This window comes from Rhinichthys klamathensis, unplaced genomic scaffold (genome assembly GCF_029890125.1).
Source record: "Rhinichthys klamathensis goyatoka isolate OS25496 unplaced genomic scaffold, OSU_Roscu_1.1 h1tg000294l_1, whole genome shotgun sequence".
NCBI classification, from domain to species: domain Eukaryota; kingdom Metazoa; phylum Chordata; class Actinopteri; order Cypriniformes; family Leuciscidae; genus Rhinichthys; species Rhinichthys klamathensis.
In genome coordinates this window covers 148,902-164,534 of record NW_026606813.1, presented here as the reverse complement: position 1 = coordinate 164,534, position 15,633 = coordinate 148,902, and the positions used below count along the sequence as shown (strand labels likewise).

Sequence of the window (15,633 nt, the reverse complement as noted above, 5' to 3'; positions counted from 1 at the left end):
GTTTAGAACTAACCCGTGAATGTGCAAGTATCATCGAAGAGAATACAAGGGGGCAGTCGGAGAATCCTTTGTGGAAGGAAGTCCGACAGCCCCGCCTAACTTCCAGTAGATTCGGCGAAGTTTGTTGCGTTAGAGGGGAGTCATTTAGTCAGGCTCTGGCAGCCAGGATCATAAAGGGGGTGAGGCAAACACCTGCCATGAAAAGGTGTATTGACCTTGAGCCAGAAGTTTTGCAAAAGTACAGTGACCGTTGCAATGTCAGTGTCGCTCCTTCTGGATTCGTTGTGAATCCTGATGCGCCTTACCTCGGTGCTAGCCCTGATGCCAAAGTGTATGATCCCACTGCAAATCCACCCTTTGGGTTAGCTGAAGTGAAATGCCCAGATGTTAACAGTATAAATCACAAGTATTTCTGGCAAGTGCAAGGCCAGTTAGCCATAACTGGTTTAAAATGGTGTGATTTCATTACATCCACACAAAGTGACCTCACAGTAGAGCAAATTTGGCTCGACGAGTCGCTGATCAGTGAAATGAAAGGTAAACTTGATATATTTTATTTTGCCACATATATGGAAACGTACCTGAAATTAAAGTAAATCTATACATCCCCCCCACCAAACACACACATACAAACAAATGGGATCTCTTTCTGATTTTATTTATGGAACTGACATACCTACTCTCTAATCATCACCACCACCACATGCATGTGCGCACGTACGCACACACAACACACACACACGCAAATGTTCCCACACACTTGTACTTAATCCATTAATTAATTGTTTTAATTGTAAATTAAATGTATGTAAATATAAATGTAATATGAGTGTCTGATTTTTTTTAGTGTATAAATGTTATGTTATTGTATTAATTTTCACATTTTTTAATTTTTTTTAATAATAGATGTATATATGTCATGCTATATATATAAAACACATATATATATATATATATATATATATATATATATATATATATATATATATATATATATATATATATATATGTATATATATATATATTAGGGCTGTCAAATGATTAATCATGATTAATCACATCCAAAATAAAAGTTTTTTTTACATAATATATGTGGGTGCACTGTGTATAATTATTTTATATATATATAAATACACACACATGCTTGTATATATTTAAGAAATATTTTCATGTATATGCTGTATATAGATTTATATATTATTTATATTATATATAAATATTTTATATATAAGAATATTTTTTTCTTACATATACATGCATGTGTGTGTATTTATATATATACAAAATAATTATACACAGTGCACCCACATATATTATGTAAAAAAAACTTTTATTTTGGATGTGATTAATCATGATTAATCATTTGACAGCCCTAATATATATATATATATATATATATAAATAATAAATGCTGTGTCATGTTTTAATGCAATAAAATGAAACCAAACAAATCTGAATCATTAATCTTATGCCTATAGCAGAGTCGCTATTCTGAAACTCTTCCACTAACGTTACTTCAAAACGCGCATTAACCCGATCGAAAACTGACTGGCGAAGCACACGAGTCTCCCTCCAGCTGTTCCATGAAAATCGGCTTGGTGTAGTACTGGATTTTAGTCTCCTCTGCCCACTTATCGAGACGTAAATGCTTTTCCTCGTCAAAGTGCAAGCTGCACACAAACGTACTACCCCGACTTCTATGGAACGAAGGACCTTCGTCCCTCCTTATCAATCTCACCCAAGCCTTGCGGAGGTGTTCGTCTTTTGGGAAGTCATGGAAGCTAAGGCATGGCTGTCTTTGTTTTGATGTTGAACAACCCGGTACACTGCAATAGCACCGGCGAGAGGAGGCAGCCATAGTTTATCCGGTAACTAAGTAACCACCGGAAGTGCGAGTACACTGCTTGGCGATTTCGGACGTTCCAAACCAGGAAATGCGATAAAGGCCTCACAGGACTAAACCAAAATCACAAAGACAGGGGGAAACCAGATCACAAAACAGACCTTAAACACATAGAAACGTGACAATTCAAGTACTTTACATGTGCTTTAGTGTGTTAGTCGACATATACGTACTTTAAAGCACGATTATTGAATTACAACAGATTATTAAAATACGATTCAAAATGTACTTTAAAGTAAAGCCTTTCATTTGACATTATTCAGAGATAACTTTTTGTATGGAAGTGTGTTAATAAAGAGTTTATGTTTTAAGTAGTTTATTGACTACTTGTATATTTAATTGACTATAAACATATTTGAAGCTGTACCGTAACTGTCATTCAATATGAAAATAAATTTTGATTTGGTTAACTATGTATAAATGTGCTCTTAATATGGTCTTAATAATTGTAGAGGTCTCATCTCGTGCGCTTTCTTTTCCAGGCGCAGCTGCATAGTAAACATTCCTGAGGTATTTAAAGTAAAATTAAAAAATGACAGCGCTCAGCTGCTTCTCAACACTTTTAATTTGTTTACAAATTCATACAATAGACTATAGAAATGTAACATTCATCACCCTAACCATTCATAAATACTCTAGTTTGTATAATAATAACAATATTTATGAATACTCAAATGCATACGTAAACCCAGAGCCCTTTAAAATCTCTTCCAACGGCTCTGCTCTGTGACTGGTGACGCGATGCGCAATGACAGTTGGGTGATATGTGTGTGTGTGTCTGTGTGTGTGTGTGCATGTGTGAGTGAGTGAGTGAGTGAGTGAGTGTGTGAGAGTGTATGTGTGTGTTAGAGGTCGTAACGGAGAAACAGTTGTCATTATGGGGGCGACACATTAACACACACACCACCTGCTGCAGTTTACGGGAAACAAACACTGCCTCTGAAATGGCCTCATTAGCACTACAGCACTGCCGGTCTTCAACTCCTCTCTGAGGATATATAAAGTAGAAAAGTGTGTGTGTGTGTGTGTGTGTGTGTGTGTGTGTGTGTGTGTGTGTGTGTGTGTGTGTGTGTGTGTGTGTGTGTGTGTGAATGTTTAACCTGCCATTAGTCGCACCTGTTCTCCATGTCGGCGCTGCACTTGGGTGACAGAAGCTCAAAGGACTTGGTGAACTTCACCACCTGCAGGAGACATTACAGTGAGCAGGATTAGAGAGATGCAGAAGCCAGGAGAGGAAGAGGAAGAGGAGGAGGAGAGGGAGGAGGAAGAGGAAGATGAAGAGGAGGAGGAAGAGTAAAAGGAGGTAGAGGAAGAAGAAGAGGAGGAGGAGGAGGAAGAGGAAGAGGAAAAGGAAGAGGAAAAGGAGGAAGATGAAGAGGAGGATGAATAGGAAGAGGAGGAGGAAGAGAAAGATGAGGGATCAGAGCGTACCGGAGACTCGATGTCCTCCAGCAGCTGGACGGAGCAGCGTTCACACTTCAGCAGAGTCTGAGCTCGATGCATGATCTTCCTCACGATCTTCTCCAAATCCGTCTGCTCCTCGAACAAATCGTTCACAACCTCCAGAAGAGCCTACACACATAGACACGCACAGAGAAATACAGAACATAGCTGGTATAGTTGAAGTATATGAATGCAAATATTTCTAGCTATGCAACAAGCTAGAAGTGCATTTCATGCATCATTACATACAAGAGGAAGATGAAGATGAAGAGAAAGATGAGGAAGATGAAGAGGAGGAGGAAGAGTCAAAGGAATAGGAAGATGAAGAGGATGAGGAAAAGGAAGATGAAGAAGATGAAGATTTGAGTTTAAGAGTACATAGACTCGGGTCCCGCGTTCACTACTGCGCAGAATCGGGTCCCGGGTTCACAACAGCGCAGACTCGGGTCTCACGTTCACTACTGCGCAGACTCGGGTCTCACGTTCACTACTGCGCAGAATCGGGTCTCACGTTCACTACTGCGCAGACTCGGGTCTCACGTTCACTACTGCGCAGAATCGGGTCTCACGTTCACTACTGCGCAGACTCGGGTCTCACGTTCACTACTGCGCAGAATCGGGTCTCACGTTCACTACTGTGCAGACTCGGGTCTCACGTTCACTACTGCGCAGAATCGGGTCCCGGGTTCACAACAGCGCAGAATCGGGTCTCACGTTCACTACTGCGCAGACTCGGGTCTCACGTTCACTACTGCGCAGAATCGGGTCTCACGTTCACTACTGCGCAGACTCGGGTCTCACGTTCACTACTGCGCAGAATCGGGTCTCACGTTCACTACTGCGCAGACTCGGGTCTCACGTTCACTACTGCGCAGACTCGGGTCTCACGTTCACTACTGCGCAGAATCGGGTCTCACGTTCACTACTGCGCAGACTCGGGTCTCACGTTCACTACTGCGCAGAATCGGGTCCCGGGTTCACAACAGCGCAGAATCGGGTCTCACGTTCACTACTGCGCAGAATCGGGTCTCACGTTCACTACTGCGCAGAATCGGGTCCCGCGTTCACTACTGCGCAGAATCGGGTCTCACGTTCACTACTGCGCAGACTCGGGTCTCACGTTCACTACTGCGCAGAATCGGGTCTCACGTTCACTACTGCGCAGACTCGGGTCTCACGTTCACTACTGCGCAGACTCGGGTCTCACGTTCACTACTGCGCAGAATCGGGTCCCGCGTTCACTACTGCGCAGAATCGGGTCTCACGTTCACTACTGCGCAGAATCGGGTCTCACGTTCACTACTGCGCAGAATCGGGTCCCGGGTTCACAACAGCGCAGAATCGGGTCTCACGTTCACTACTGCGCAGAATCGGGTCTCACGTTCACTACTGCGCAGAATCGGGTCCCGGGTTCACAACAGCGCAGAATCGGGTCCCGCGTTCACTACTGCGCAGAATCGGGTCTCACGTTCACTACTGCGCAGAATCGGGTCCCGCGTTCACTACTGCGCAGACTCGGGTCTCACGTTCACTACTGCGCAGAATCGGGTGCCGCGTTCACTACTGCGCAGACTCGGGTCCCGCGTTCACTACTGCGCAGACTTGGGCCCCATGATTCACTACTGTGCAGACTCGGGTCCCGCATTCACTACTGCGTTCACTACTCCGCACTACTGCACAGACTTGGGACCAGCGTTCACTACTGCGCAGACTCGTGTCCTGCGTTCACTACTGCGCAGAATCGGGTCCCGGGTTCACTACTGCGCAGACTCGGGTCCCGCATTCACTACTGCGCAGACTCGGGTCCCGCGTTCACTACCGCGTTCACTACTCCGCACTACTGCGCAGACTCGGGTCCCGCGTTCACTACTGCGCAGACTCGGGTCCCGCGTGAATGATCACTTACAGTCCCTCACTTTCTGCCTATGGACCCTTTTCACATTTCTTGGGTTCTCAAAAGCAGTCGTCATAGTTGAATGAACTTCTAAAGTGGCGACGACATCTTTGTGTTCCCATTTTCTCCAATAGCAAAAGAAACAAAATCCATGATAGTGTTTCCACGACTTTCCAAAGGAGGGAACCAAATATTGAGAAATATGTCAAATTTGCTGTCACTCCCTCAGCCTTTGTATAAATATATAACAAAGTATAGCATTATAATGTGTTTTTTTTTTATGAAAACATGAAACACTTATTTGTTTTGTGATGTTAAGTGTGGAAACAAATCATCACAGTCTGTGAAAAGGGTCCATATCATTCTCATTCTCTCTCTCTGTACGTTCTTGTTTTCTCGCATTATGTTCCTCTGTGATCGATATTACAATGTGTTGATGATGCTCTAAAGACACCACAACTCAGATTTATGCTTCCCCCACACACACACATCTCTTCTTGATTCAAAACCTCTCGATGCAGGAACAGAGTGTGTAGGAAGCAAAAGATCAATAGATTGATGCACACATACTACGTAATAAACACCCCCATGACATTTATAGCGCTGTCCTGTAACAGTAGGAAGGGGGCAGAGATATAATACGGTTCTAATGAAGTCAGTGCTGAATTAAGTGTGTTCTTACCCTGCTCCTGTCGTACTCTTTCCTGGAGGCAGCGAACAGTTGGGCGTTTGAGATGGCAATGCCACAGAAGGGAAGGTACATCTGCAACACCTGCACAGACAGAAGAGTGTGTTGAAGTGTAGCATCAATGTGAGTCTATGGTGTCCTGGACAAACACTGGAACAACAGTCTCCAAAACCCAAAGTGGTTTCAGCCTAGCAAAGGACTATACCAGTATTTACAGTAAAATTATGTCAATTTATGAATTAAGTTAATATTAAGTTGGTCTTTATATAATAATCTTTTTTCTTTGTATGAATGAAAATCTCTCTGAGTGGCAACAATTTGTTTGTATTTACATATACAAATCTAACTCAGCCACTATCTCCCGTGGTGTACCTCACGGATCGGTTCTTGGTCCACTTCTATTTTTAATTTGCATGCTTCATCTTGGCCAGATCATTGAATGTCATGTTTTAATTTTTATAGTTATGCCGACGATACACACATTTATTTTACTATCCAATCCAATTCAGTCTTCCCTCCCCCATCCATCATTTCTTGCTTGGTAGAAAACGTACTCGGTTACTAAGTAGATGTGCTATTTCGTGTTTCACCGTACTTTCGTCCCTGGCTCGAAAGCGTGGGGGTCTGCGAGCGAACTGCAGCGAATAGCCTCTCGTTATAGTGTTCAGCACCCATTGTGACACGCCCGGGATCATCTCCCATGCTTTCAAACACAAAGCTAGAGGGAGAATGGCATTCGGCCTCTGGCCGCTGTGTCTGTGTGATATACAGCGTGCAGCGTCTGCCAGAGGGCGCGCGCTCTCTGCACACAGAACACACTTCGTGTTTATTAGCAAAGACTCTGAGTGAGCAGTGTGACAGGACAAACAGTGTTTAAGAGTAGGGGCGAGCACTGTACAGTGGGCGCATTTCCTACATTCAAAACACACGCAGGGTGAGCCGGTTTTATTGATATGGGCCGTGAATGAGTGTGTGTCACTGAGCGGGCCATGCGTATGTGTAGGTGTGGGCACTGGGAAGTGGGCACAATTCCTACATTCATAACACCCTTGGCGTGAGCCAGACAAACAGACATAATGTTCTTTTTGAGATTTATCTGGGTAGCCGTGAAAACGGCTTTTGAGTACAGGCTTCGTAATGAGGCGGAGCAGTTCGGCATCGAAGCTGGCCCGCACGCCGCTTAACTCCTGCAGGGTTCCGGATCGGGGCCCGACCATCCTTCGCTCTCTGAAGCGACGAGGGAACAGGCGTCCTCAGCCACGTTGTCCCCTTCAGACTCAAGATGCAAAGGCGGGAGCGGTGGGGTGCTGGCCGGCCGTGATCGAGGCGGTGGAAACGCATTTAGAAAAACGAGGCATTATAACGCCTCGGCTCTTTTAGGAGAAATAGAGTGAAAAGGATATAGGCGCCGGATAGCGCAGCAGGAACGACGGTGAAGCGGCGAGAAAATGCGGCTTCTGGTCTTCGAGGCAGATGGCTCGTCCCGCTGTTAGGGCTTTTCAATGGCGCAGGCTTCTCTGGAGACCAGCGATGTGAAGTAAACACTTCGCTGAAGAGATGAAAAACAAAGAACACCCTATCTGGACTCTGCTTATATAGACATAAGCCACGCCCTTTCTGGCGGGACATGATGTGCGCGGGCGCCCGCGCCCTCATTGGTGCTTACGTCACGTACAGTCCCTCGATGGGTTGCAGCAGTAGCTGCAGAGCAACTAATGGTGTGTTCACACCGAACGCGAATTTAATTATTTGGGCGAGTAGATTACATACAAAGTCAATGCAAAGACGCGAATAGACGCATCATTCGCACCGGGCGTTGCGAATGACGCGAATTGGGCGACGCGTTTGCCGCGAATGTCTTCCGCGCAAGTTGAAAAATGTGAACTCGAGCGAATGTTCAAGCGTCTAACTAAACGCGATAGACGCGTATTTGACGCTCTATTCGCGTTCGGTGTGAACACACCATAATAGGCGCGTGAGCTGCCTTGCCTAGGTCTGCTCTGTGCAGTAATGCGTTTTAAATTAATGCAAAATTAAGGATAATTTTTTGGCTTCAGTATTCTCGAGAAAAGGGATTTTCCCAAAGCGTAAGGTAGCTTACGCAACACGAGAGTACTCTCGTAAGAGAACTTCCTGAAACTGAATGCTGACAAAACTGAAATTCTGCGAGTTGGCCCCAAATCGCTTTGCTCCTCCATATTGATGGAGTCCTGGTTAGGCATTCACCAACTGTTCGGGATCTGGGAGTTCTGTTTGATTCAAAATTTTGTTTTGAACAGCCATATCAGCCAGCTTGTTAAATTTAGTTTTTTCAACCTTTACAATATTGTTCGCATACATCCTTCAATTAACCATAAAGATGCTGAAACTGTTTTTCACACTTTCATAACCTCTAAATTGGACTATTGTAAATCCTTGTTTAGAGGCCTTCCAGCTAAAGTCCATAATCGCCTAAATGGTACAAAACTCTGTTGCCTCTGCCCTTAAATTTAACAAAAAATCTGCTCACATCACTCCGATCCTTCACCAATTACACTGGCTCTCTATTGCCTATCCCATTCAGTTCAAACTACTTGTCTTATTTTACAAGGCCTGCCATGGTTTAGCACCTTCATATCTTGCTGACTTAATTCAGCCTTAGGCGCCATTCACAAATAGCGCCTAAAAATGCGTAGAAAACACTGGGCGCGCCGCGTTCTCCTTTTTCCAGAGCGCTAGGGCGGTTGCGCTCCGGTTGGTTCTTGTCACGTGACCTACGGTGTGCTTGCGGCATTCTGAAAAGTTGAGATGTTTTTATCTCGATGCGGCGCTTGTTTCCTCACTCGCCACTGTGTTTTTAAAGGTCTGAGATCTCCTCTAGCTCTCCCAATGCCAAACACACACTCAGACTGCTGTCAGAATGACAAAAACACACTCATATTTCTCTTGTAGGGAGCCTATGAGAGAAATGAGTGTAGTCATAATGTTGAGAATAAACAGGTTCATATTAAAATTCTGTCAGGAACCACATCAAAACCTGCCTCAGGACAAGTCAGCGTGACACCACAGAGAGGCCTGGATGAATCTGTCAGTCCTGGAGTCACAGAGAGCGCAGGTAAATGGGGTACTGGAGTAATTGGATTCTGTCTGACTGCGCATTAGTCTGGGCTGCATGGGGGACTGCTGCATTGAGTCTGTTTACCACAGTGTTAAAGCGTTTAATAAAGAGTGGATGTGACCTGAACCTGTGGGAGCGATCAACAGCTTCTCACAGCACGCTTTCCTCAGTTTAAACAGTTAAGCTAATGAAACGAGAGAATTGAGCTCCTTCACATGGAAACACACAACATTATACAAGTTATGACTGAACTAGTTCATTACTGCTTCATTCCACTGTGGGCCTTCTAAGCAAAGTATTGTTGCAGGTTTTGTTCCTAAACTTCTTTATCACTGTAGTCTACTTATGTTTCTGCACCATAATTTAGTTTCTCATGATCATTTTGCACCCGCTATACCTTTAAGAGTTCTATGTAAATGACCTTTGATATGATTGGCTAACCTCTTTACATGTAAACTGAATAACAATGTGCACTTTGAGGTTGTGGGTTAGCTGACGGGTCCAAAATAGTTTTTGAATGTACTATACATCCTTAAACCGCGTCTCTGCAAAGCTTCAATTACATTGTGACAGGATCACAAAACAATCAGCGCTGAAATGAAACACTCAAACTGTCATGATCAGACTGATAGACTCAGACATCAGCCACTTTTTTGTGATTCTTTAGAAGGATCTGCAAAGCAGCAGTTGCAACACAAAGGTTTTGAAGAGAACCAGCAGAGAACTTTTATATTGCGGTATATACAAAAGTTCAAGTTTGGTGAACTTTGACCTATGGATTTGTCAAATAAGGAGATGAGTGACCAATAGAGGATCTTAACGTCACAGACTGAGCTCTTGGCTGAGTTAAATCAATGTAGTACACTTGAAGGAAGCAACAAGCGTGTGATTCTTTTGTGTTCTTTATTCCGCCAGCACCATTTGCACGATGATTCACACATCCAGTCACAGCTACAGCTCGGTAAAGTGAACGACTACTAACCCTTCTTTTCTTCTCTTCTAGGTCTACTCTGAGGGTTCAATGTCTTCAGGGTTACTTTCCCTATGTGTGTGCTGTAATACGACAGGGGTTGCCCTTATACGTCATACTCCAGGATTCCCCAACAACTCTTAAATGTGAAAAATACTTAACATGGCTTAATGGACTAATACAAGACTTATTATTATTGTATAAACATTATTGGAGGTGCATACTATATTCATGTAAGCAGATGCACTCAGAAAATCAACATAATGCGCAAGGTTTCAAGTTTCCCTCCTATAGAAACCAGTTATAAAGAAAACGCTTAACATGTCTTAGACTAATAAAGTAATAAAGATCAAACTCAGTTTACACTTTATTGATGTACAATATATACACACTATATACTGTACTTTATACAACAAGCAGATGAGCACAGAAAGTGCTTTGCTAGAAAATCATTAAATCGATGCCAAAAGAAAGCTTACATTGGCCTAATGCATATAGGTGTAGCATATCCACTGAAGTTAAGTTGTAGAGAGAACCCAAGTGCAGTTTATTTATAAATATAACAAGATCAAACATAAAACAAAAGCATGGAGTGGCATGAACTCAAAACAAAAGCATGGCGTTGCATGAACTTAGAGCAAAACATAAACGTGGACATGGACGTGGAGCTTACCAAACAGTGGTACAGTGGAACAATACTTGACAAAGGCACATGGCTAACATGAGGGCTTAAAATACACTGACTAATTACAAGACAAGGGACACCTGTGAACAATGAACCAATGACAATATGACACATCAGACAAGGGAACACATGGCCGGATCACATGACTTTGAACAGGGGATCACATGACAGACATGAAACGTGACCAAGACAAGACCTAATCGTGACATATCCCCCCCTCTAAGGGCGGCTCCCGACGCCCAACAAAACCCCAAAAAAACATAAGTCAAGGAGGGTGGTTGAGCGGAGGAGGTCTTGGGGGAGGAATGGTGGGCCAGGCCCATGCAGGGGGACAGGACATGGGACGTGGTCTGGCGTGGATGGGCCTGGGTCGTGGCATGGTGTGGGCGGACCTGGGCCGTGGGCGGCGCCAGCAGTGCAGGAGGTCAGGCAGGCGTGGCCTCTGTGGGCTTAATCAGGTACCTACTGCGCCCCCGAAAAAATTTCTTGGGTGAAGGCTCTGGCGTGGCGGCGGCCATCTTGGGATGAGATTCTGGCGTGGTGGCGGCCATCTTGGCCAAGGGCTCAAGGGTTGTAGCTGATGTGTGTGCTGCCCACACACACAAAAAGCTGTGGCCACTACGATCAGCGCTGCATCTTCCAGAGCTGTCTCAGACGTGGCAGCCATCTTGTCCGAAGACACAGGCACAGCAGGCATGACGTGAACAGTCTCTGGCTGGGCAGGCTTGACGTGAACAGTCTCTGGCTGGGCAGGCTTGACGTGAACAGTCTCTGGCTGGGCAGGCTTTACGTGAACAGTCTCTGGCTGGGCAGGCTTGACGTGAACAGTCTCTGGCTGGGCAGGCTTGACGTGAACAGTCTCTGGCTGGGCAGGCTTGACGTGAACAGTCTCTGGCTGGGCAGGCTTGACGTGAACAGTCTCTGGCTGGGCAGGCTTGACGTGAACAGTCTCTGGCTGGGCAGGCTTGACGTGAACAGTCTCTGGCTGGGCAGGGTTGACGTGAACAGTCTCTGGTTGGGCAGGGTTGACGTGAACAGTCTCTGGCTGGGCAGGCTTGACGTGAACAGTCTCTGGCTGGGCAGGGTTGACGTGAACAGTCTCAGGCTTGGCAGGTATGACGTGAAGAGACTCAGGCTTGGCAGGTATGACGTGAAGAGACTCAGGCTTGGCAGGTATGACTTGAAGAGACTCAGGCTTGGCAGGTATGACTTGAAGAGACTCAGGCTTGGCAGGTATGACGTGAAGGGACTCAGACTGAGAGGATACTGTGGGGTTCCTCATCCGTAAAACCAACAGTAAATGAAGAACCGCTCAAAAGAAGGGCATAGTCAATGAATTGGGCAGGGAAAAAATCTTTTTTCCCCCGGCAATAGCTTGTTTTCATATGACGTCACGCCACTGCGTTGCCATGGCGCGAAATGCAAATGGAGGGCAGGAAGGGATTTGCTGTATTTAGAAAGCACTATAACAAACTCAAAATGCCTATGTTTTCCGTCGTTTATGGTTACTTATATCGATCAAACCACGAGGAGTTTTTATCGTGTACCAAAAGTTGTTGTTCATAAGGGGGGGAAAATGCAAGAAATTGACCGAAAAACTGCGGAAAAACGGCTTGCAAACCTACGTCTGCGGTCGGGAGGAGCCGAATGGGAAAATGCCCGTTTGTGCACTGATCACTTCGTCAAAGGTGAGTTAATACAACTTAAGTGGCTATGTTTGTGTAACGTTTACGAACTTTGTAAAGTCAAAGTCTGTAAGACAAGGTAGTTGCTGATGTCTACCGCCTCAATGGCAGGAAAATCTTTCAATTCAGTTGAAAATCGCTCCTCTTCATAACGTAAGGATCACGTCCAACATATGTTTGATTTTTTGTTTATATCTTTCTCTTGTAATAGCGTGTAAAGTAGTACAGTACGGATTTTCCTCCATCTCGTCCATTGCACTCTTCACTCCCTGCCCTCCATCTGAATTTCGCGCGTCATCATAATCACGTGACTGAAACCCAGCTATTGAGACCGCACCGGTTTGTTTAGCCCAAAGCGGAAAATGTCCTTTAGACATTTCCATTTGGTTGATCATTAAAATCAACCAAATTACAAAGTTCACAAAAGTCCTCAACATAGTCCTCCAGGGGACGATTCTCCTGGCATGAACTTCGACGTGGACGTGGAGCTTACCCTACAGTGGAACAATACTTGACAAAGACACATGGCAAACATGAGGGCTTAAATACACAGACTAATTACAAGACAAGGGTCTCCTGTGAACAATGAACCAATGACAACATGACACATCAGACAAGGGAACACATTGCAGGATCACATGACTTTGAACAGGGGATCACATGACAAAGACATGAAATGGGACCAAGACAAGACCTAATTGTGACAATAGGCTATAAAAAGACCAAACTCACTATATTGGTTTTCCAAGCAGAGTTTATATTCTGGGCACATCCGTTTAACTGTTGGTATATTATACCGAATTTGGTCTTTTACCATTACATTAAAATTACAGGGGTTGGTAGCTTTTTGCACAATATTAAATTAATCTACCAATATGTATATTCTAGATTTCCCCAGTTAAGTGTTCCCCATTTGCGGCTGCCCCTTAATATTCGACTAAATGTTAGTCAACGAGAAAAGGCTCAGACCAAATTTTAATTAGTCGGTTAGACAAAAAAAACAACCTAAAAGTATACTAAATTGTACTAAAATGTAGTATGACGTATAAAGTAAATACAATGGTATATGAATACAATAATTATACTGTGTGTTTACTATTGTTACTGCATGGTTTTCTATGAAGTATCATGGAGTATGTGTGGTACAGTAATTTTGCAAGAGCTCTTTCAGCTTAAAATCCTAAGCAGGGACTAGCTATGGAGAGACACACACATTCTGGAAGGCAGATCAGCGTCACTCTGCTCTGCGTCACCGTCTCAGAGAATATGATATCATATTGTATTGAATACACAGTAATTCCTCAGATCCACCTTCTGCTAATCCCACAGAGAATTCACAGGACTATTCACAGTACTGTGGCATTTCACAACAAAGGCCAGAGAGTGGTGAGCCCGTCTGGTAGCCCAGCAGCACATCCAGACTCTGGATGTGAATATCAGATTGAAATATCAGATTTGTGGCCACAACATTGAACAATATGAACTGCTGTCTCATAAAAACTCACTTTTTAAAAAAGAATATGTGGTTTTGCTATGTAGTTGTTTGCTAAGTGTTGCCTAACATGTTTGATATTTTAAGTCGAGTTAGTCACAGCGTGGTGCTTCTTGTCTGGTGTGCGACCGGCTTAACAAAGTGCAGTAAATGGACAAACTCAAGCACAAACTGAGGGCTAGATAACACAAACTAATCAGGGGTAAAACAGGACAGGTGTGACTAAATCAGTGAGCTAATGAGTAACCATAGAAACTATCAAGTGGCGGGAACAAGGAACGAAGGAAACAAGAAAAGAGTGCAAAACTGACTCAATGTCAAACTCCAACACAGATTAAACGAGACATAACCCTGACATTTCCCCCATCAAGAAGGCGCCTTAAAAACATCAAAGCAGTGCAACAGAGGAGGGAGGGGGCTTTTGGAGGAGGATGCAGAGCTGGCACGGGACACCCCAGGACGAGGGAGGAGTCAGGGAGGAGATAACAGTGGGAGGAGTCAGGGTGTAACTCCCAACAGGAGCACCAGGATGCAGGCCCACGATGGAGTTGAAGGAGGGAGGAGCCATGGAGGAGAAGACGGAGCCTGATGGAGCCAAAGAGGTGGAGAGATGAGTCGCAGACGAAGACCCAGAAGTCCATAACTAAGGCAGAGCCTTGGAGTCGAGGGAGCGGGAAGCCAAGGTGGAGCCGACTGGTCGATGGGGAGATGTGAAGTGACAGGATAGGAGGTTTTAGATAGAGTTAGAGGGTTGACACTCCAGGGCGGAGCTGGTAATCTGGAAGCCCAAGTCGCATCCAGGATGCTTGGAGCAGGCAGCTTAGAAGGAGACGAGGGGCTGAATGGAGTCAGCGAAGACAGGGCCAAAGAACTGGGAAACATGGGCAGGGAGTTACAAAACAGCCTCCTTGAAGAAATGGGAATTGTACTAACTCTTTCACTCTCCTCCACAATTACAAGGGAGCTAGAATTCATGCCATTTACTGCAGCCTCTGAAGTATGGGCGAGGCTCCAATCCATTTCCTCTTACTCCACAAGGTCCTCAGGGACGCACCTGGTCAAGCACAAACTGAGGACTAGATATGCACAAAGTAATCAGGGGTAAAAAAAAAAAAAAGAAGGACAGGTGTGACTACATCAATGACCTTATGAGTAACCATGGAAACTAACAAGAAGTGGGAACAAGGAACAGAAATATATTGCAAAACCAACTCAATGTCAAACTAAGACTTGAAAAAGTCTGTTTATGATTAGGGTAATAAATTAAAATATTATGCTAATAAATATTTATGGTAATAAATAATAATACCAGTTTTAACGTCGAGTAGCATACAATAAACTATTAATGTTTGGTTAAAATAACTAGAAAGCGGTTGACAACGAAAGCCTTGCGCAGTTTAAAATGTTAATAATAAGGTGGACTGTGGTATTGCTGCATTGACCAACAATGGTCTGAAGTGACATCTGTGTGAGCCGTGCTTCATACATAGCTACAATATTTACAATAGACAATGGACTTTTCACCCAAATTTTGAATTCACTAATGTGACCACACATTTAGACTATTACCTGTTAACTTTTTTCCTATCCCATATTTTAATAATCACCATAAATTAGGTATCATTCGAAAACTTAAACACTCACAATTCATCCTTTGAAAACTTATTCGCGTTACTATGGAGCCCCGCACATGACATTTGGGAAAAAATATGTACATTATGGCCACGAATTAACAAACCGTTCCCACAACTTACTAATACATCAGCACGTTTTACT

General features: G+C 44.2%; 1 protein-coding gene across 1 annotated transcript in view; it reads right to left on the bottom strand.

The window, feature by feature from the left end:
- pde11a (phosphodiesterase 11a) overlaps positions 1-15,633 on the bottom strand; it is a 95,964-nt gene that overhangs the window by 61,621 nt on the left and 18,710 nt on the right. Inside the window, exons 3-5 of the mRNA XM_056269917.1 lie at positions 5,923-6,012; positions 3,335-3,475; positions 3,020-3,084 (exon numbers count right to left, since the gene is read on the bottom strand). Of these exons, the coding sequence (XP_056125892.1) occupies positions 3,020-3,084; positions 3,335-3,475; positions 5,923-6,012 (296 nt within the window). The remainder of the gene's footprint in view (positions 1-3,019; positions 3,085-3,334; positions 3,476-5,922; positions 6,013-15,633) is intronic.